Below are 24292 nucleotides of genomic sequence, written 5' to 3'. Positions count from 1 at the left end.
ATCTTTTTACCAAAAAAGAGAAAAAGAAATTGAAGTATATTTGATTATATATTATGCAAAGAAAATAAGTTGCTTCTATAGTGCCCCGTTAGCCATGAAAATATAATTTTTTGGAGTTGAAGTTATAGTCATTTTGAAATTTTATTATAGAAATAGGAGTAAAAAATAAAACAAGTTTTTACTTTTTCAAAAATAATTTTTACTAAAGTAAAATAATTTTTATGGCTAAACATTACTATTTTAAACTTTTTTTTTAAAGCAGTCCAGTGCACTAAAACTACCGTAGATTTACCTTGTATTTCTGACCTCTTGATCACATGTGACCATGACATTAACTTTACCGATTACTCCAAGACTTTCTTTCAACTTTTTTCAGTAAAGTAAATAATTTTTTGGGGGGAAAAATGAATAAAATTCTCATGACCAAATGTTTATTTATATCCACGGATGTTAAACTAATCAAGTTAGTATGAATCATACTTCCTCCGTCCCATTTTACCCGTTCCAAATTTTCTAATTTGATGTCTCATTTTACTTGTCCTATTTTATTTATCAAGACAAAACAAATTTTTTTTCCATTATACCCTTAGTGTAATTGATTACTCTTTGTTATTAGTCATCCATCAAAATTGAAACTAATAACAAGACACAATTAAAAGGGGTAAAATGATAAAGTTACATTACCAATCATTATTTTCTTAATAGCTATGTCATCCCAATTTGAGACTGATAAAATGGGACGGAGGGATTATTAAATTTGGTTATGGTGGGTGACAATAAGATATTTGTTCCAAGTCATTTGAGGAATTACTTACGAAACAGTTCGGCTATGTGATGCTACTGACTTTGATTTTGATATAGAGCTGGAATCGCTAACTATGATGGACAATGATGAGCTAGGCTTTTAACAACATTGAGGCTTGAGCGCATTCATGAAGTGTAGCTTGACAACAATAAAAATATTTTTTCTATCACTATCAATACCTTCTTTCAAATGGTTGATAAAAGATATTGTGTCATTATATTTAGATCTATCTGTCTTTCAAGCCATCTTTTATCAAAGCTAGCTCATAATATAATGTAGATCAACGTCGACACAACCTAATTGATTGAGAAAATGAAACTCTCACTGACTAAGCATTCACATCCCTAAAAGAGGAGACCAAAGAAGTACCATATTGTTGAGGACGTGTTTGGAGAGGAGACACTCCCTCCCACTAATAGACTATGAGGACACGTCAAAAGGTTCTTTAAAAAGAAATCACATTTCAACTGAGGTTTTATTACGTGAACTCAAAAACAAACGTATAAAAATCAGTAATTCATTAAGAGTTCGAATTGTAATATCAAATTTAAGTGATTTTATTTCAATTTTTCCCCGTTTAAAGAAAGTAGTATAAGTAAATTTAGAAATTTAGAAATAAGATTGGAAATGAATTTAAACCTTATTTAATTAAAGATATAAATTTATTTCAAGCAGGTATAAAATAATTTTAACTCCAACTTATTTTTAAAATATTTTATCGAATCCCACATATCAAATGATTCTTTAAATGTACAAACTATGCAAAAGAAATAGAATTAATTTGAACTCATGCTCAAAATAAACAGACTATTACTAAGAAGATTGCAATTGAATGATAAGTACTATTTTATCTTTAATCAGATGTTTTGAGTTCGAGTCTCCTTAGATACAAAGTCGTCTTTGTTGGGGAGTGCTTAACCTCCAATATGAGATTGTCAGAACATAAATTTGAATTTAATTAGACTCCATTACGAGTACCAGACACTTGGTCGAAAACTTTAAAAAAATGAGGAAAAAATACTTAAAACTACAACCTAAATTTCAATTATTACATGAAATTCCAACTACTAAAAGTAATTACAATTTTTTTGACACTTTCTCTCTTCAAACTTCATATACATATCTCACCTACCATTTTCTTACGCTTAATGCTCATCAAAGAGTGTCTAAAATTAAGGAACCTCAATCATTCAAATTCAAATTTTGAATTTACAAAAAATACTGCAAAGAATTTCAAACTCCTTGCTAGAAAATCCTAATTCGCAAACTTCTGATCAAAATCCTTCAGGGGATTCTTCCCCAATCCGCATTTTCCCTTCTAAATTCGTCGTCCCTAAAGTCAACGACATCATGCTCGCCATAACTATTGTTGGTAGCTAGCCATCTTCTTTTCCACTTTTCTTTTCTTCATTTTTAATGGGATTTGGAGCAGCGTTTGTGGAAGAAGATGACGCCATACTTCTATTTTTCTTCTTTAGCGGTGTTTCTTTCATTCCTTTTCAATTGCGGTTGTGGGGGAAGACGACTTCATACTTGTAGTTGTTGTTAGTTGCTTCTTCACTAGAGACGACGTTTTGGCGCGGCGTGGTTGGTCGAAGCTCATCATTGTTAGATATGTGAGCTTGTTTCATCGTGGACGAGTTCATCGTTGCGTTGGTTGGTTTGAGCAATAAAGTCATTGTGTTATCTATAAAGTATAAACTGATACATAACACAGTCGTGTATATGTATAACATTTGACATTGCTGAAAGTTTTTATGTCACATCATATACATTATTATGTTATGTATACGTTTGACATGGCCAATGTTGGGTTATTTTATTTTAAATCATCTACATAATAGAGTTATGTATATGTATGTCATACAAATTGCTGAGTTGTTTTAAGTTAAACCACACACATAACTATGTCATGTATATGGTATACATAAGCAATTGTGCGTCTGTATTTACCTAACATATACATTGCATAGTTATATTTATGACTTTGTTAGACCTAATGAGCTATGTTAGTTAAATCTATATACATAGCACACTTATGTATATGGAAGGAAGTTAGTCATTGCTCATCTATATTATCAATATTGAATTTTTTTATTGCATATTAAATTAATAGTGATTTGCAATGTATATTGTTATAGAAGACAAAATACATCGGAATGCCTCAACATTATTGGAATGTTCATCTTCTTGAGATTTTTTTTTTTTTGATAAATAGAGAACATGAAAAAATAGCAAAAATTTGATTGAAAATCTCAAATTTGATGTTGTTTGACTGACTAGCTTGATTTGGTGTTTCAACTTTTTAAAATTGAAAAATTGTTACTGAATTTAAGGAATTCATTAATCACACATTAATAAATATAACAGTAATTGTGTTTTACATAAAAGAATACTGGTTATTTTCTTAAATATCGTTAAGCAAGTTAATTTTGACACATAAGATACTTATATATATCAACGTTCAGTTATGTATATGAATAACTAAAATTTGAGAGAAGAAAACATTTATTCAAAAAACTGAAAGAGAAGATGATTAAGCTCCAAACTATCGAAATTTGTATTATTTGTTCAAAAAATGATTAATAGACTATTTTGAGTTTTTTTTCCTCTTTGACAATTGAGAAAGTTTTTGGTAGGGAGTGTTACCCTCGAATAGGCCTATTTGATGCGAATTTGAATTAGTTGGACTCCAATATAGATATCGGACACTGGACACCGGATGACGTGAGGGGCATATTTGGAAATTTACATAATGATAGGACCTTTTAGGTTTCAGGAAAAACTATTTAAGAAGACGATAGAGCTAAACTTAAACCCTAATCTACTTGATCTTATCTGAGCAGTGGGCGGCGGCGAAGACGGCGGCGGAGAATTTAACCGGCGGCGTTAGGGCGGAGCTACCGCCCTTTTTACTTAGGGTTTATGGCAGCTCCGGTCATCTCTTTCTCTCCGGTCAATTCTCCGGTGCCCTTTTTCCCTGCTTTACTGCGATGAAGACTGTTCGCCATCTGAGCCTATCATATAAATCGGGGCGATGACGGTTTGTGCGGACTTAAACATAAAAAAACCTCAAAAAAGTTTTTATTTTTATGTGTTATTTGCTAGAACTCATGCAATTTACTTGATTTATTGTATTATTGTATTGCTTACTTGTCATATTTTGCTTATCGAGAGTCAAACTATATAGATTTTGACATATATTATTTATTGCGTTGTACTTCAACTATCATATTATTTTGGTGTAGTTTTTGTCTTTTAGTCTGTGTTGGGACTATTTTTTTCCTTATGAGTTACTGGAAAATATGAGAACTGTAACCCATAATGCTTGAGTATTATAGTTTGCGAATATGTAAATTTAAGCTTAAAACATTAAATTATGCTAGTTTAATTAGCTTTAAAAACCAGTCAAACTGAGACTTGATAAACAAAACAAAGGTTTAGATTAATCTAGTTTAATTTGGCTTTAAAAATTAGTGAAGCTGAGACTTGATAAACAAAACAAAGGTGGAAGCTGAGGGAGTACTATTAGTTCCATTCTGAATAGGTGCATCTAGAAGTAAAGTTTTGTTTTTTTATTTGTTAGTTGCTCTAGTTCATGCATTTTGGTAACTGGACAAGTTGTTGCCATTTGATTGGGAGGTCACGGGTTCAAGCCTTTGAAATAGTCATTGGCAGAAATGCAAGGTACGACTGCGTACAATGGATCCTTATGGTTGGGCCCTTCCCTGGACCCTCATAAGGGGAGCTTTAGTGCACCGAGTTGCCGCACTTTTGCTCTAGTTCATGCATTTTGGTTGATTTATTTGCTTATGCCTCTGTACTATCTTTTTATCAAACTGCCTTGTTATGTGTTACTTGATCCAAGGTTCTTTCGGAAACAACCTCTATATCTCTACGAGGTAGGGTAAGGGGTTAAGGTCTGCGTATGCTCTATCCTCCCCACCTGTGGGAACTGGGAATACCCTGGGGTATGCTGTTGTGTATATATTGGTATGGTTCATGCTTCAAATACCTTCATGTCTGTGGTTCTGTTTGAAGCAAGTGCTTGCATCTCTTTAAACTGCTTTAAGTTTGAATTTTCAGGTGTGACTATATACAATAACAGAGCATTTTGTTCCTTCTGTTTTCAGATCTGCGTGAAGTTTGTTTTACTTTAGATTGACGACACATCAACTTAATTTTTTTTTTAGTTTTTAGATGTTTCTGTATATCCTAGTCAGTTATATTATTATCTAGATGGTTAAGAGATAGAGTTACTTCTTACTTGTGAACACCTCTTAATTTTTTGCGTGTGTTCCTGTTTCGGAAGCATAGATTAATACTTATGCCAGTTTTAAACAGCGTGGTGAATGTATCTCTTTGCACACCGCTACCTGTCTTCTGGTACAAGCTTATAATACAATGATATGCTAATTTGTGTCTTCAGATGTATCACCTTCAAGTTGTGCAGCATATAACATTGTTCAAGGATATGAAAGACATACATTCTTAGTACAGCTGCATATAGTTGACAGCTCTAGGATGTCTAAATTTGATATGGTATGTTCCTATCTTTACCATGTGCAACTCTAGCTAATATTTTTCCTTTTAATCCATTCTGTGATTAGTAGTACAAGTTGTAAGAGGCAGGTGCTTGGTTGCTTCTACCTTAAAGGTTCCAACTTTGATGTCTTTGATGTTTTTTGGTTGTCTAGTTATTGGATGCCACAAATAACAGAATTCCGCTCTTCACTTTGTCATTGCATGTGCGATGCAAATTGAGTTGGAAGTTCTGGAGATGCAGATCACGGCTAAAGCCTAAAGGCTGTGAAGTGGCTGTGAAGACGAGGCCTTCCTTTGCTGATACAGACTATGCCTTGACAACAACAAACCCAGTGTAATCCCACTCCCATGTGGGGTCTAGGTACGGCAGAGTGAGATGATACAAGACTATGCCTCGATGCAAACTATTTGGTGTTTGTTCAATACTGTTATGAGGTTGACTTATTTCCAGTACAAAATCCATGTCTTCCCTGGAGAAGTGTTGTGCACAGTTGCTATTATACAACGCTCTTGCTGTTATATGTTAGTATGCCATACATACTATATGGTACATACTTGTAGTTATTGTGTTATCATGTAGTCTGAGTAGCATGATCACTTCTCAGTTCCAAAGTATAGCCTTTTTACTCATAGAAGGTATGCCAATAAAGACTTAATGGTAAGAAACTTGACCCTCTCTCTCAATTGACAAGTTCAACAGGTATGACATTCATTTCGTCCCTAGTTAAAAGGGGGGTGGGGAATGCCGGAATGCATTCTTTTGTTCCACCTCATCTAAAAGCCAAAATCCACATATAATATGTTGAATAACTAAACTAAATACAGTATAGTACACACAACATAGTATTTCCTGCAGCATTATGTACATAGTTGCAGATAAAAACGCGAGATAACCTGTACGTACATCACCTCTATAACACAGTTTACTGATGAATCTCAAGATCATCCATGGTAAGTAGGCAAAAACTTCGTTAGAATGTCTCACAATAGCTGAACTGTACCGTCATCTTTTCATGTAGTCTTGTGCTATTCTTAACTCGTGAGCTAGCTAGCTTTTAAAGGTAAGTCCAACGTCCGTGTTCTTGATACTTGCCAGATCTATATCCTTCCACACTCTTAGTTCATGCTCCAGACTGTTAGTCTTAGAGAAATCAGAGGGCGTTAAGAGTGCCCTTGAGGGAATGAACTGTTGTCGAGCTTTTCTACCTTATGAGTTTACTTTTCAAGTTGAGTCAGGCCAAGGTCCGTCCATTTTTTAACAAACTTCACTCTTCGAATCCTGTTTGGCCTTACTTAAAGTTGATGCAAGGGGAATAGGAAGTGGTAAAGGGGAAAATGTACTTGGATGGGATGAAGATATTCTGCTTGTTTTAATCACCATATCTTCTTGTAAGGTAAGGGGCACTGGTTCTTCTGTTTTTGGTTTGTAAGCAAAAGAGAGGTCTTTGTTAGCTGCGAGTGCAAGTAACTCTCTCTCTTCAAGTCCTTTAACTGGTCCGAGGCTGCAACAATCTGCGCCGTACTTTGTCAATGCATCTTTGAACTTTTTGATCTGCACCAGAATATCGCGGTTAGTGTTAGAATACCATTCTGCCTGATGTTACGAAAAGCAAACATCATGGTAAAGAAGCACACGCCATAAAACACAAGAAGCAAAAGAATGCATCGATTAGCTGTTGTAGTCATCAAGATGAAATCCCATAACCATCCTTATACTGAGAATGACGTGAAAGAAAAGACATTTCCAGCTAAGGAAGAAAGCAGCATATAATGTGATTAACAATACTGCAGTAGATCGCGGTATAGTAAGAAGAAAAACTAAAGCAAATAAAGGCGGGATGGTAAACTAACCGTGGCATTGGTACAGCTAAAGCTACAAAGACGACCTTCAGCCCCTCTATAGAAACGGAAAAATGGAAGAACATGTACATTCAGCGCGTAACACATTGATTTGTGTTCCTCATAGTTCAAGTGCAGAAACTTCACGTCTGGATTCATCTCTGCTAACTGACATATCTGCACTTTCCAATTTTACCAAGACTAAGGTCATCAACAGCCAACAAACTGCAGCATTATTGCAGAATATCGACACACACAAACACATACTATAACAGATAGTTTAGACAACAAGAACTGATTACCTTTGGATGAAGCGCTTTGCAGCCTCTGCAGCCAGGGGAAAAGAAATCGACAACTACTAGTTTATCAACAAACTGCAGCATTATTGTAGAATCTCGACACACACAAACACACACTATAACGGATACTTTAGACAACAAGAATCTATTACATTTGGATGAAGCGCTTTGCAGCCTCACAACAAGGGGAAAAGAAATAGACAACTTCTAGTTTATCAACAAACTGCAGCATTATTTCAGAATATCGACACACACACACATACTATAACGGATAGTTGAGACAACAACAACTGATTATCTTTGGATGAAGCGCTTTGCAGCCTCCACAACCAGGGGAAAAGAAATCGACAACTACTAGTTTATAAACAAACTGCAGCATCATTGCAGAATATCGACACACACAAACACATACTATAACAGATACTTTAGACAAGAAGAACTGGCTACCTTTGGATGAAGCGCTTTGCAGCCCCCGCAGCCAGGGGAAAAGAAATCGACAACTACTAGTTTATCCCCCGCGGTTAGAAGGGAATCGACAAAGTCTTGGGCACCATTCACCTCTTTCATGTTAGGTTGAAGCCCTTTCTCCCACCATTTTGGAGCTTTCTTGATTCCAATGCTCATCTGTTTTACGCGCATATGTAGCGCGAGATGAAAAGGTAGAACTTTTTATATACTATAATATTCAAGCCTGCCAAAATTTAAAAAGGAGGACATCACAGTAACAGTACAATACTGCAATCATAATCCAACTTATGCAAACAATAATTTAGCTGTCCAACTTACTAACATAATGTTTAAAAAGTGAAGCATATCACCCAAAATGGGCATTGATGCTACTTCTTTTTCTTTTGATAACTATGGTGTTCGGTTCAACTTGTGCGCAACGCTACTAGTTTCAGGGGTACCTGCTACCTCCCACCAGCAGAAGTACCGGGTAACTAACTATATCCTCAAAAGTCCAAAGCGTGGATAGATGACACCTTGTGATTTTCCATCACTCGAATTCGTACCTTAAATTACAATTCTCAAACCACTTCATTTTAATATTTAAAATTTAGATGGTCAGAAAGAGTACGAAAAATATTACTATAAGTTATAATCCTTCTCATATTAATATGATAAAAAAATATATCTTAATATATTAGTCAAAGTTTATGCAGACTGACTTCAAAAAGTGTAGCACAAAGGATAAAATATTATATAAGCAATAACAATACAATCACACTAAATCGATATCAATCCTTACATAATATGACACTTGTCACAGTTGGATAACAACGAATTTAACATACTATACAATAAAAACTAAGTAAGAATCAAAACAATATTATTATATACATTTAAACTAACAATACAATAAAATACAAGTATGTTTAAGCTACTCAACTAATAGAGAATTTTTCTTTAAAGAAAAAACAGAAAGAAAAAATGAACCTGAGCACTAGCAACTGCTGATTTGGAATTTCTTCTATTGAACTTGGAAATACTACCACCAAATAAATCATAATTTGTTGATAATGAAAACCCAAACGAACTCTTATTTCTAAATTTCATAGGAAAAACACAAACCCCATGTTGATTATAATACTTATGATGATGATTGATATCACCATAATTCAAAAGTGATGGGAAAAATCCTGCCTTGATCATCATGAATTTCTTGATTATATTTTTTTAATTTTTTTTTTTGGGAAATTGAGAAGTTTCAAATGGAACTTGAGATTGGAAATTGGGAATGTGAAAATGGATATTTTGAAAATGGCCACAAATGTAACAGGTGGCTAAGCTTGTTGACCTTAATGTAGAATGACATTAACTGATTCCTTGGATAACAAAGAAACTAAATTTGTGGCAATACGTGTCAAATGTTGGACCAAATAGGAATATGAAATATATCTAGATAGGATAATAGGACATTGAATTTCACGTATTCAAATCTTGAAAATAATTTTTGCAGAAATAAAATAAAAATATGTATAATAAATTTTTATAGTTTGACTTTTTTTCTGAATTCTACATGAAAGTGGTATTGTTCCTTTATAGTGAATGAACAATACCACAACTACTGGTGTAAACAAATGTCATGATAACACACTGCTACCGACTAACCTTTTATATAATTTATATCCTTCACAATTTACTACTTAATATCATGTCATCGAGAAGCTAAAATTACTGCCTAAGTTAATTACCTCTCTTCAATATTAATGGTTAATTCCTGCAAAGACATGTCAACCAATCTTCACTTATTTTTTCTTTTATCAAAATGATGCATATATATAGAAAAAATCACTTGTGACAGTGCCACTGTACACATACCAATAACAACAGTAATTGCCCTTCTAGAACTAGTATTTACAATCTGATAAGTAGGAATATTAATATTATACGGCGACTGAATCGATATCGTTATTCTAATTGAGCAATGTGATAATCCTCCTTTTTTGTCAGCCTTCAAATATTCAAAGTGAATGAAATCAACCTTCACTTATATATCCGACCAAAATCAAATACATTCAACATTAGCGAAATATAATTATACTCTCCTAATATTTGAAGAGTAAAGTCTTCACATTTACATATGAAACACTAAAGTGAAAATGATCAATATTACAAAAAATTGGAGGAATATCTCTTCAATTCTCAAACAAACAAACCGAGAAGATTGACGATTCAAAACAGTATAAAGATTTGAAGAAAATCTCTTTAATTCTCAACAAACAAATCAAGAAGATGGACAATTCAATACAATATAAAAATTTGAAGAAATAACTCTTTAATTCTCAAACAAACAAATTGAGAAAATTTACGATTCAAAATAGTATAATAATTTGGAGAAACATCTCTTTAGTTCTTAACAAACAAATTGGGAAAAATGAAAACTCAAAACACCACAAAAAAGTTAAAGAAATATCTCAATTATCTCAAACAAACAAATCGAAAAGACCATTAACTCAAACGCTACAAAAAACTTGAAGAAATATCTGTTCAATCTCAACAAACAAATTGAGAGAAAGGCAAACTCAAAACGCTACAAAATCTTACAGGGTCAGATCAATACAATCAGTGAGCTAAAGTCAAAAATTAATAAAATACCATAAATATTTTTAGTAAATTCATGTATTTTTTTTTTCGAAATTCACTTTTTAACTTTAATAAGAAAGTTATAAAGTTATCCTTTTGAAGATTAATTCATCCAATACCTTTTTTATGGATAACTAAAAGTAATTGATTTAAAAAGTTGAGTTGAAAATAGTATAAAATATTATCTTAAGCAGGAAAAAGGATAAAAAAAATATATGGAACAAAAAAAATAGTCATAATCAATGGGGGTTGTATATGTACTAAATAATAAAAAATTGTTATAAATGATCCATATATAGTGAATGTCTACTTTATCATATATATAAATACCTACTTTACCATATATTGTGTATGTCTATTTATGAAAAATTAACAAACCCCAAGATTATTTTTTCCCTATAAATAAAGGGTCCCTCATTGTAATTCATCCCTCAAGAAAAGAAATAAGAATTACCCCTCTATTCTCTCTATTCGTGTTCTTTATTGTTTTATAACACGTTATCAACACGAGACTTTACCGTCTCAAATTTGAAGGCTAAGGCTAAGATATGGATAATTTTCAAAGTAAGCTGTCAAATTGTGAAGATATATGTTTGATTAATTCTGGCATTACACATACGATATTCAAAGACGAGAAATATTTCTCTCATCTAAACATGAGCAAGATTAATGTTACTACAATTTTTGGTAGTGCTAATTTGATTGAAGGCTTCAAAAAAGCCATTATAATCTTGCCCAAGGGAACTAAATTTATCATAAATAATGCTATGTTCTCTCCCAAGTCTCGGAGAAACTTGACGAGTTTTAAATATATCCGTGAAAATGATTATCATATCAAGACAATTGATGAGATAAATCTTGAATATCTTGGTATCACTAAGAATGTCTCTGGGCAAACATGTGTTATTGAAAAGTTTCCTGCTTTATCTTCTGGCCTGTATTGGACAAAGATTTGTGCAATTGAAGCACATTCTATAGTAAACCGAAAGTTTATTGATCCCAATACTTTTGTACTTTGGCATGATCGTCTGGGACATTCAAGATCAGATTCTATGATACGAATCATAGAAAATTCAAATGGGCATCCACTAAAGAACTTGAAGGTTCTTTCGAAAGATGAATTTTCATGCAATGCTTGTTATCAAGGCAAGCTGATTGTGAGGCCATCACCAACAAAAATTGATATTGAATCCCCCACGTTCTTGGAACGCATACATGGGGATGTTTGTCGACCCATTCACCCACCTAGTGGGTCGTTTCCATCCATGGAGCTCAAGAATCAAGTTTTAAATCATGAATTCTGATTATCTTCTTGTGGTATGATTATGTTCATGTTGATGGTTGTTATTTAGTTTTAAGATGGTATCTTGACGTATTTTCATGAAGTATGTGAGCATGTTAGTTGAAATCCATGAATTTGGGTGGCTTAAGATTGTTAAATTGATAAAGTATACCTATGCCCAAAGTTGTGCATGTAAGGTGTTTGATAAAATGCCTAGAATGATAGAAATTATGTATTATAGCTTAGGGTTGAACTATATGATAAATTCATGCTAGTTTATTATGTTCAAAGGCTCACATGTCATTGTTGTGCAATATATGCGTTAATAGAATGTACATGATTATTGGAGAATGGATTCATAGTGTGTCTATATGCATTCCATGTTATGTACAAGATCATGATTATGAAGTACCACATGAGTTATCTCCAATCCAATTATTATAGTATGAACTATTGATATTGGTCATGTATTCAAGAATGTCAAGTACTGTCAGTTTCCTTCTATCGAGTCCTGGGGGTACTTGTACTCGAAAAATATAGCTGTGTGCCTAGGGCCATGTCATGTTTTCACGATACTCTCAGTTAAGCCATGATCTATAGAATTAGTTAGTCATGTGACTCAGAAAAACTCATAAATCTCAGAAATCTTAGCAGTTCAATAATCTCAGTGATTTCAGTATTTCCAGTAAATCTCAACAACTACAGTACTCTCAGTCAGTCCTCAAATATCAGTACATTCCGTCAGTCAACGGGACTCAGTAAACTCAGTTTAGCTCCACTAAATAATATCACTAGTATCAGTTCAGTTCAGCTAATCAGTTCAGTTCAGTTAATCAGTTCAGTTCATCTAATCAGTTTGGTTCATTTAATTATGTTCAGTGTCCATTCAGATGGGAGTAGGAATTAGCACCGAGTGAACCCAAGGATGGGAACTCACCTATTATATGAGGGTGTGATTCTTAGGAGCAATCTTTGCGTTCCAAAACTATGTAGCCAACATAGGTTGAGACATCAGAGCCTGCTATATGAGGATAGATAAGGTGGTTTGATCTGTTATATGAGGGTCCCACCGTTCTCACTAGAGTTACCTGTTATATGAGGGTTACTCACATGTTGTTCTTACCAGTGGTGCGGTATTGATACCTTTCCAATTAGGGCACAGATTGGACCTCAGCTGAGATATTATAGCACATTTGAGGCATATTGGTTATATGACTACTTCCCACAGTCTCAGTCTCAGTCTCAGTAAAAGAACTCAGACAGTTCTTCAAATTTCAGGACTGTCAGATACAGTCAACTTAGATACAGTACGAAACTCAGGTAGTTCCATCAGATTCAGGACTGTTAAATACAGTCACTCATGTTATTAGTTATATCAATTATCAGAACTCATGTTAGCAGTATTCAGCTTCAGGACTATCAGATGCAGTCAAACAGACCAGTTCTTCATAATCAAAACTGTTAGACACAGTTATTCATGTATCAGTAACATAGTATCATTCCCCCAGTATTAAGTAATACAATATTAGTATTTCTCACTCATCAGTGACTCAGATGTTAATATCAGTAAACTCAGTAGTCAGAACTCAGCATTCAATCCTGTCACGATCTCAGTAACAGTTATGTAGTCATGCATGTATTCTCACATTCATGATAGTCAGTCAATTATTATTGTTCATACATATTAACTCCATACATTTAGCCTACCTCATTTGCATACCAGTACATTCAAAGTACTGACGCATTTGTGCTATGATGTCTTATACCATAGGTTTAGAAGCACGATATCCAGAGCGTCAGTAACATTCCAGTTTTCAGCAGGCAGAGTTAGCAGTGAGTTCTCATCATTCGAGGATGATATTATTTGATTATGTTACTATTTTAGTTTTCAGTTTATTTCAGTTGTTGGAGTTAGTTGGGAACATGTCCCATCAACTCCTTATTCAGACAGTTTAGAGACTTTCAGACTATAGTATGTGCAGACAGTTATCTCAGTTGTTTTGGTATTGTTATAACCTATCTTCAGTTATGTCTTAGTATCAAACCTTATGGCCTTTTAGTTCATATTTCTGTATGTTTTATACAGTATATAGGTACAGATATCAGTCATGGGTTAGCTTGTGGTCCTTTGGGGTCATGAGCACCGTGTAGAGTTTCGGTTCAGAAAACTGGGGCGTTACATATATCTCATTTAAGAATTTTTGAATGCGGTGTTTATGTACCTATAACACCACCAAACCGCACCAAGATGGGCCCCCAAAGAAGGTTAGAAATTTATGTTGGGTTTGAATCACCCTCCATTATTTGCTATCTTAAACCATTAACAGGAGATATGTTCACTGCCCGATTTGCAGATTGTCAGTTTGATGAGATAGTTTTCTCAAAATTAGGGGAAGAGGATAGTGACATCAAAAGAGAAATTTTGTTGAAAAATCTATCACTATCTCATCTTGATCCACGTGCTTCTATTTGTGAGCAAGAAGTACAAAAGATAATTCATCTGCAAAAAATTGTAAATCAAATGGCGGATGTATTAACAGATTTGAAAAGGATCACTAAATCACATATTCCTGCAGAGAATGTCCCAATTCGAATTGATGTCACTAAATGATCATCCACTAGTGTCATAGCTAATGAATCTAAAGCATGCTTGAAGCAGGATAGACCATTAGGTTCTAAGGATCGAAATCCTAGAAAAAGAAAAACAAATGGTCAAGATGATAATACGAAAGATCTTCATATGAAAGTTCAAGACTTGAACAATGTTAATATTCCTGAAGGAATTAATGAGCCTGAGACTCAAGAAAATAAGGAACTATCCATAAATTCAAGTGATATTGAAACTAATTTGAATCGATCTGAAATAGTAGTGGATTATGTCTTTGCATATAATGCTACAACGAAAATCATACAAGACAGTAAGGATCTTGAACCTCGATCTGTGACACAATCTCAACAAAGAAATGACTGGACAAAATAACAAGAAGCAATTCAATCTGAATTGAATTCACTTGCCAAACGCGAAGTTTTTGGACCTATAGTTCAAACACCTAATGGTGTTAAGCCTATTGGCTATAAATGGGTCTTTGTGTGAAAAAAATAATAAAAATAAAATACAAAGATATAAAACACGCCTTGTTGCATAAGAATTTTCACAACGGCCTGGTGTCGATTATGACGAGACATATTCACCAGTTATGGACGCAATAACATTTTGTTATCTTATTAGTTTCACTGTCCATGAGAGACTTGAGATGAATTTGATGGATGTGGTAACAACCTATCTATATGGATCACTTGATAATGAGATATACATGAAAATTCTCGAATGATTTAAAATGCCGAAAACATATAGTTCAAAGCCTCGGGAAATGTATTTCATTAGATTGCAAAGATCATTATATGGTTTGAAGCAATCTAGAGGCATGTGGTATAACCGACTTAGTGAATATTTATCTAAGGAAGGTTATACGAATGATGAAATTTTCCCATGTGTTTTCATAAAGAAAACAATGTCGGAGTTTGTTATACTTGCTGTTTATGTTGATGACATAAATCTTATTGGAATGTCAATAGAACTTCAAAAGGCAATTGATTACCTAAAGAAAGAATTTGAGATGAAAGATCTCGGAAAGACAAAGTTATGCCTTGGTTTACAAATTGAGCATTTGACAAACGGTATCCATTTCAAGTGGAATATGATTTTAATTTTAATAATTTTTTGATACTGTTGGTAATGTTAGGTACTCATACATTATGTTTTTTTTAATGATTAAACAATTTATTTTGTTACCTATTATAATGCAATGCTAAAACATTTTAGATATATTTATGTATCGAAATATGTTGTTCTTGCACTTTAGGCAAAATGACCTTCTGGACCCCTGTACTATGTCGGTTTTGTAAGTTGGACACTTCTACTTACATGTTTCTCATCTGGACCCCTAAACCCACTAAAAAATAATATTTTAAACACTTTTTTGGTGAGTGTAACACACTCGCCCCACGTCAGCTTCCACGTCATTTTAAATATCATATTAAATTCCACATCATTTTAATGTCACTTAAAAATTTATAAAATAAAAAATTTAAATTAAAAATTAAAAAAAGAAAAAAGGCCGATCTTCTTTCTTTTCTGTCTTCTCCATCTCTCCACCCTCTCTTTTCCATTAATTTTGCTTGGTTTCTCAATAACAATACAAGTTCTCACTTGCAGCTTGAGGTGACTGGAAATTGGGAGGAAACAATTGATGATATCATCAATAATTTTGAGAAACAATACCGACGGAATCTCCTGTACAACATCTCCTTCTACTAAAAAGGTGTCGATCTTAGAGTATTAATGGAACTACCAATTGTTTGATATCCAATTTGGCTGCTGGTATGCTGGGAATGCATCACCGGTTTGTGTATAATCTTCCCAGTAATGACAAGTGAAGAAAAAATTGCTCAAATACCTTTGCTGGCTTGTATTGTTTTTGATATGTTCCTGCTTCTCCGTTCTCATAAACATAGCAAAAGTAATGTAACTTTAGTACTGTTTACTCGTAGTTCTATTTAAATTTAAGATGGTAACATCTTGGATTGGAGAGCAAATTAACAAGATATAATTTCATTACTTGTTATCCGTTGTTCTTTGATACCCATATCTTGTTTTTGACAATTTTGAAGTTGGATTGTGAAAAAAATTAAAATTTTGATTTTTTATACACTTTGTTTAAGGCTGTTCTTTGTTTAAGATTGGAATTTTGAACATTGATGGCCATGGCTGTTTAAGGTTGTTCTTGGTTTAAGATTGGAATTTTGGAAGTTGATGGTCATGACTATTGTTGAGGGATTTAAAATGTTGGTGGCCATGGCTATTGTTGAGGGGAGCTGGTGGGGGGGTAGGGGTGGGGGACTGGTGGACGGCGGTGGGGGTGGGGGACTGGTAGACGGCAGTAGGGTGGGGTATGGGAGGTTCTGGATGGGGGAGGGCCTTTTTTTTTTTTTTTTTTTAAATTTATTATTTTTAAAAATATATTTATAGTTGGGGACTTATTTTTTAATTTTATTAATTATTTTAATATAAAATTGACCTCCACTTGCACCCTAGGCGCGTGCCTACACGCTCCTCGTCCTAGTCAGCCCTTTTAATGCCACATAGGCCTGGTCAACGTTCAAAGGGTTTGAAATATACTTTTAGTGGGTTCAGGGGTCCAGATGACAAACATGTAAGTAGAATTGTCCAACTTACAAAACCAATATAGTACATGGGTCCAGAAGGTCATTTTGTCTGCACTTTATAAAGACATAGTATTAGATACATATTTTATAATATTTTACAATCATATGTATCTAACATAATGAAACATAAATTAGAATATAATGGCATTAACATTCACAACATTACATTATTTAGTATCTACAACAGTTTTTTGTTCCAACTTATACCTATTGTCTCTAAAATGCATAAAAAATTATAGCACAACTTAATGGTACTATATAAAAAAAATAATGACATATTATATTATAGAAGTGAATATTTAAACTTGTATCTATAAAATTAACTGAGAAGCATCTTATTCAATGATATGTATCTAGTAAAAAAAATACATATTTTACTATATAATAATTGTAAATAACAAAACATTACATTATTATGTATCTATGACCATTCTTATTTACTCAGAATGCATGTTTGCCTTCAACCCGACCAACACATTATATCAAAACTTATAGTCCTACATGATACAATTATATTTTATAATTGATACAAATTGTGCAAACTTGTATCTACAAATTTATGAAAGATGCATCATATAAAAGTATAAATCTTTACAATCTTTTACTACAGCATAACAACTACAATAACATTATCAGTTCGATAATTTTTTAATTCCTAAATGATGTTTCACGACAATTTCAATTTTCAAAAAAATGAAGGTAAATAATTAACAAGGAGCAAAAACAACTGTTTATTACAAAAATTATTTTTCTTAAAATTCTTAAAAACCAACAATGTCATCAATTACAACGTCATATTAAAAGGAAAGAAATTCAACTAGAAGATAACAAATTATTCAACATTATTAATCAGTCAACTGCATTGTCAGTCCTCCTTTGGAAAGAAGTTACAAGTACGCCTGTTGTGACCTGCAAAACCACATCTCCCGCAACAATTACTACTCGATGTCATAATTTCACTTGATTTCTTGTGCCTGCTTTTCTTTGGCCTTCCGGGTTGACGTTTGTATTTTGGTGGTAACACAACTTCGTCCATAACTTCTTGTGGCACAATCCAGTCCTTCTTATCGGGCATTGGAAACATAGATTCATCTTACGTCTTCCTTAATGTTTCAGGATAATAAAACTCTGAGCAATAAGACTTCATATCAACTACATGCTTGCTTTTTTAGTACAACAATCGTGTGTTCACATGTTATCTCGTCCAATTGGAATCTACTACAAGTGCAAGTCCTCCTGTCAAGACATACTATGTACTTCCTCCCATCATCGTAAACAAAATATACATATGTTGATGACGCACTAACCTACAAGATTAGTCATAATATGTTTACACATAGATACATATTGGTCTTTTCTAGAATATTTTGTTTAAATTCAACAAGAAAATTGATTAAGTTACTGTAACATTTTCCAAAACAAAGTTTTTAAAACAAATAGTATCCTGTATTATAAATCAAACATTCTATAATATGTAAAACAAAATAAAACATCAAAACTAACCTTAAGCCTTGTAGATTTTAAAGTATTTAGCTGAAGAATTCCTTCAAATCTACTACCAAGTGACGTGTTTGCATAAGATGCTCTTTCTCTATTCTTGCAATTCCACTTTTCAAACAATTTCCTAACCTGCTCCGAAAATTCTATTATCGGCAACTCACGTGCTAACTTTAATTTACCATTTATGCACTCCGCTATATTTGAAGTCATCATCTTATCACGATTAACAGGTGCATACACGCGTGCCCACTTTTCAAATCCAGCATCCTCAAGATAAGACTTTACCCTCTTATCAATCTTTCCAACTTGATTTCAAAAAAAATCAAACTCATCTTTGTGGTAAGCCTTGGTCATAGCATAGTAAATATCGCTAAGTCTATCTGTACTCTTCCTGAAGTTTGTGCAAACATTCTTCCACAAGTGCCAAATGCATGCAAGGTGCGACACATTCAGATATACAACACTCACAGCCTTTATTATGCTTTCATGACGGTCGGACACAACACACATACTATCGCGCTCTCCAAAAGCAATTCTGAAGTTCTCAAAAAACCAAGTCCACGAATTATCATTTTCACTATCAACAACACCATACGCAATCGGCAGAATGCGTCCTACAATTTTGATGATAAAAAAAATTAATTAATCAGATACAAGTAAACGATTTCTCAAACTACAAAAAAAAAATTAACAAAAATTATGATTTGAATTACATAGTGATGTTAAGTAAAATATTTTGTACGCCGAGCTATCCTTTTAATATCTTAAAGAGTTACAACTAGCTAGAAAGAAAGACGACCACACCTTCTTTGATGACAATGAGAGAATTTGACTATCCGATCCCATACTTTTTGACATAATGATATCAAGATTCTTTGATGCACCTAGTGACTTCTTTTAACACATCTGACTTGAATCTAACCTCTGTTGGCTCTGTTATAACTCAGTCTTACTCGCTTTTACCTTGGTACCTATTTCCATATCCTTCTTTTTAGAGAATGAATCCCTCGCTTTTAGCTAAGGTCTTTATTACCTTTTTCATTAATTATGTAACACGTGTGCACCTATTTAATCTATAGTTTGTCTTGCTTGTGTGCAAAATCCTAGTAACTTTTAGATAGAGCAGCTTCACTCCACAACTTGAGGTTAAGGACCATTTAGTCCACCTACACACCTGGGAGAGTACAACTTATTCCATGATGCAAGAGACCTCTTTGTAATAACATTAGCACCAGACGACGAAATGTAGCTCCTACAAGGGGCTTCAATAATTTTAATCACCTTGGAGGGTATTTAATTGGGACCAATTAAATAATTTTTCACAATACAGTCTTAAACTAATTGATGCATTTTAAAGGTGTGTTCAGCCTCCAGTATAGAAGTACACTTGTCCTGATAGATTTGTCCAATCTTAGCATCACTATGTTTGCAATCAGTAATGATCTTGTTCCCCTTGCTATCCAACAAAGGCATAGGAGAAGTAGAATTAGATTTATAACTAATTATTTCTTCAACTACTTCAGATGGACTTTCCAAACACATTACAGCACCAACTTTTCCATCAAAAAATATTTCACTAGCAGACTTATCTAATGTAGTGATGATAAGAGGATACGTCCCAAATCCATGCTTAGTTTTTTTAATTTTAACATACAGCTTCACACTCATTTCGTTCCGAATGAACAACGGACAAACATTTCCTTCAACAATGTAACGAGCTTCAATTTTTTTCCTTGTTTCGTTGATTATTTTCAGTTCTCCCGCAATAGTAGAAATCAGTTTTTCATAAGTAACATGTTCACTGACCACAATTCCGCCATTCTTATAGCCAACATACTCGATTTTGTTAACCCAAACACCAAAATGACGTAAAAGCACCGAAATATTCATATCAAACAAACAAAATTAACAAACCAAATAAAAAAAATTGGTATGTTTAATCTGAACAAGAAGAATGAAGATTTTTTAATTTAAAAAATGTATTAAAATAGCGTTTATGTTTTAACGAAGTAGAGTAATAAACGAATTTTCATTAATTGTGGGATTTTATTTTATTTTTTACCTTAATTAGTTAGCTTAAATGTTGTTTTAATGCAAAGTTATCTGTTACAGTCCTTAAAACGTGCTGATTTAGTTAATTAATACTTGTATCAGTAGTATGTATCTAATATGATTAACTTGTATCATTAGAGGTCAAATGTTGGGATTTTACGAGATTTCAAAAAAAGTTAGGATTTTCAATAATTAGTAGTAAACATGTCGTTATATATGTATTTTTTTTACGTAAAATAACTATTAAATATAATTCTAGACGCGACGCGACACCATCATTAACGATGACATAAAGGTTCAGTGGTTCGCTACATTCCATGTCCTCTCTATTATCTTTTTATTTCTTTTTTAAATTACTTTGTTGCTCGTATCAGATTTTGCATACCTAATACTAGGAAGAATCACCGAAATTAAATTTCAGAATAACAACTATAGAGCCTTAATTGTAAGTTTTATAGCAACCGTTTTAAAATTATAAAAAATAGTAGTATGTATTTTGTATTTGAGTAAACTGTTTCTAGTTAAATACATATACAATTAAAGATTGTGTTCCTAATATATCTCCAATCTGTTTCAGTTTAATATGGTAAAAAACGGTTCCTTAAACCAAGGAACATTTAATTTGACAGATTTCTTAACCTTTTAAAACTCTATTGTTACCACAAACGTTAAATTACATCTTCAAATTCAAATTCAAAAACGGTTTTCATAATCAGCTTTTCAATTCAAATCCAAAATACTCATTCAAATTAAAAAACATTTTTCTTCAAATTTTTTTTGTTATACTGATCGAATAACGTCTTGAAAAAAATAGTAAAAATACGAAGGCGCAAATACAGGTATTTATCAACAACTTAATTTTTAGTTGTCGTTTAAGAAAAATATAATGCGAAACTTGCTGAAGAAATACCTATATTTTTGAAGCAATCGTAGGTTTGAAAAAATTTTAAATGGTATATTAATTTTAGTCGTACTTGGTGTTATAGTACTTATTTCATATTTATTAATATTTTTATTGTTTTGAAATTTGTGGAGATTGACAATGGAAAGTATAACTGTTCTTATTAAACACTCTGATAGATGAACATATGAACAACAATATGAAGATTACACCAGTGATGCGATATTGTTGAGCATAAACTCTACGTATGACCAACTTTACACAGTACTGGCTACTCACATTGATGTTGATTTGACGTACAAGTGTATTCAAATCGAGTATCAATTAACAGATAGTGCAGAGCAAATACGTATACATAATGACATGGGTTTGAAGGTCTATAATATGCAGAAAAAGGAATTGAAGGATATTAGTATTTTGCCTTTGTATGTAAGTGTTTCTGACAAGAAAAATTTCAGCACATTGGTATGTTCATCGTTGTGTACTAGAAAACCTATGAAGATGTTTGTCACTGATAGTAACTTGGTAAATACAAGTACTGAAAGAGCGTTAATTGTTCCTGCTTCAAATCAATGTTTGGATGCATTTGAAATGGATACAACTAGAGTTATTATCTCAGACCCACATCACAAACATATTGAGGTTGATCAAGTTTATATCTCGAAAAGTGTATTAAAATCGGTAATGAAAGATTATACAATTTGAGAGAAGTTTTAATCACTATCTGCACGATCTAGTAAAACATGGTAAGTTATTGTGAATTTTAATTTTTTTGGCAATATGTGTTAATTGTATTTGAGCGTATGTCTTTGTTTTTATTTACAGTTATACATTATTGTGTAGATCTATAAATTGTGAATTTTTATTTCGTGCATCTGCTATCGGCGAATCTATAATGTTTTATGTAAGAGAATTTTTATCTGAACATACCTGTCCGATCAAAGATAAGATTTATCCTAAATTGCATGGTACTAGTAAGTTGATTGGTTAGTCAAACCAAAGTTAAAATGCCACAAGAGGAAATACAGTCCATCTGATATCAAAAGTGACATGAAGGAAGACATGGGTATGGATTTAACATATATTATGTGTTGGCGAGCTAAGGAACAAGCACTTGAAGATTTAAGAGGAAAACCATCAGCATCGTATGGAAAACTACTTGCATACATACATGTGTTGAACACCAGTTATCCAGGTTCACATATAAGAATGAAAAAAAAAATAAAGACAATGAGTTTTTATATATATTTGTAGCACTAAATGTATTCATCCAAGGGTTTGATCATTGTAGACCTGTCATAGTAGTTGATGCAAGTCATCTCAGGAGACTTTATACTGACAGTTTCGTAGCTGCGTGTACCATGGATGAAGCTGATAAGATAGATATGATAAGTATTTGATTAAAAAATATTTTTCAGCCGTATGTATTTATAATATACATATAATGAATTATGTTTATGTGATCAGTGTCAGTTGTATTTGAAAATATACATGTGCAGTAGAGTTTGATTTGTGCATTGGAACTTAAGTAGTTTACTTCACAAATGTTTCCAGGTGTATGTATGTATTTATAATATACATGTGCATAATTTACATATGCAATAGTTCTATTTGTGCACTGAAAGTTAATTATTTCGCTTCACATATGTTTCTAGGTTTATGTATGTATTTATAATATACATATGCATTATTATATTTTTAAAAAATCATTTAAGCTTTATTTTTTTTTCAACATGCTGGACATATATTTTCTTTGGCTTATGGTGTACTAAACTCTGAAAATGATGCATCTTGGAGGTGGTTTTTGAGAATCTGAAGGAAACATATGGTGAAAGAAAAGATATGTGTGTCATTTCTGATCGTAATGCAAGCATCATAAAAGCTGTCAATGACGTGTATAATGAGGTACCACATTATGCATGTATGTGACATCTGTGGGGAAATGTAATTTTTTTTTTTCGAAAATCGCATGATGCATTATCAGATGTCTTCTATACCATGGCAAAATCATATTTGAAGACTGAATTTCACATGTTAATGGAGAAAGTGGGGGCAGTTGATGCTAGAGTGAAGAATTAGTTAGAATTGACTGGTTATGATAAGTGAGCTAGATCGTATGCATCCGTTCATAGAGGATGGACTTTGACTTCAAACATTGCCGAGTCCATTAATGCTGCACTGGTTTCAGCTATAGAACTACCAATATATGATTTTTCGGAGGAAGTTAGATTGATGTTTGGAAGATGGAACTGTGAAAACAGACGGCAGGCGTTGTATAATTTTACGGATCTTATTGGTAAATTTCAAGAAATTCTTCAACAGAATGAAGTGGAGTGTACACGTATGAAGGTATGATGAATTTTTTGTAATCATTTTATATATAATAGTATTTTCATTTTTTATATGAACTATATATCTTTTTCAAATAATAAATTAAGGAAAATATATTCTGTAAAACAAATACATATGCAGGAAAGAAATACATATTTTGCTGACTTGCAATATACATACATTAAGATGAATTTTATTTTACTAATTAGTTTTTTTTGTAATAATTTCAGGTTATACCTGCATCAGAGTATATCTATACAGTCCATGACAAGGAGAAACATTTTATTGTTTGTCTTAAGGAAAAAAAATATTCTTGCAATGCATTTAAATTGGATGCGATACCGCATGTTCATGCTTGTGCAGTTCTTGATAGCAAGAATTTCAAGAAAGGACCATATTGCTCTGATCTATACAAGATAAAAACC

General features: G+C 32.9%; 1 protein-coding gene, 1 long non-coding RNA gene and 1 other non-coding gene across 5 annotated transcripts; 2 read left to right on the top strand and 1 right to left on the bottom strand.

Annotated features, from left to right (window-relative positions):
• Positions 1 to 3231: 3231 nt before the first annotated feature.
• LOC107843782 lies at positions 3232 to 6021 on the top strand. Its single transcript, XR_001666516.2, has 2 exons — positions 3232 to 5347; positions 5503 to 6021. It is a non-coding gene; the product is annotated as an uncharacterized LOC107843782 (long non-coding RNA).
• LOC124888380 lies at positions 5061 to 5199 on the top strand. The gene has a single exon (XR_007046506.1). It is a non-coding gene; the product is annotated as a small nucleolar RNA snoR137 (small nucleolar RNA).
• Positions 6007 to 9361, bottom strand: LOC107843781 (thioredoxin-like 1-1, chloroplastic). 3 transcript variants are annotated; one of them, XM_047397392.1, is made up of 5 exons: positions 8926 to 9304; positions 7936 to 8179; positions 7492 to 7563; positions 7202 to 7366; positions 6007 to 6902 (listed from the first exon to the last, which is right to left on the bottom strand). In XM_047397392.1, exons 2-5 carry the CDS (start codon positions 8125 to 8127, stop codon positions 6606 to 6608), a joined length of 726 nt encoding a protein of 241 aa, XP_047253348.1. In that variant the 5' UTR covers positions 8128 to 8179; positions 8926 to 9304; the 3' UTR covers positions 6007 to 6605. The 3 variants fall into 3 exon arrangements, with proteins under 3 accessions (XP_047253348.1, XP_047253346.1, XP_047253347.1); XM_047397390.1 differs by having other exon boundaries at positions 7936 to 8112; XM_047397391.1 differs by lacking the exon at positions 7492 to 7563 and having other exon boundaries at positions 7936 to 8112; positions 8926 to 9361.
• Positions 9362 to 24292: the final 14931 nt, after the last annotated feature.

This window comes from Capsicum annuum, chromosome 10 (assembly GCF_002878395.1).
Source record: "Capsicum annuum cultivar UCD-10X-F1 chromosome 10, UCD10Xv1.1, whole genome shotgun sequence".
Lineage (NCBI taxonomy): Eukaryota > Viridiplantae > Streptophyta > Magnoliopsida > Solanales > Solanaceae > Capsicum > Capsicum annuum.
The sequence above is the reverse complement of the archived record's forward strand: the minus strand, read 5'-3'. Positions and strand labels throughout refer to the sequence as shown.

Coding starts and splice junctions, on each gene's coding strand:
- LOC107843781 (XM_047397390.1), bottom strand. CDS start 9,144: ATGATGATCAAGGCAGGATTTTTCCCATCACTTTTGAATTATGGTGAT. Junction 8,113..8,925: donor CAGCAGTTGCTAGTGCTCAG/GTTCATTTTTTC, acceptor CGCGTAAAACAG/ATGAGCATTGGAATCAAGAA. Junction 6,903..7,201: donor TTAGCTGTACCAATGCCACG/GTTAGTTTACCA, acceptor ATTCTGGTGCAG/ATCAAAAAGTTCAAAGATGC.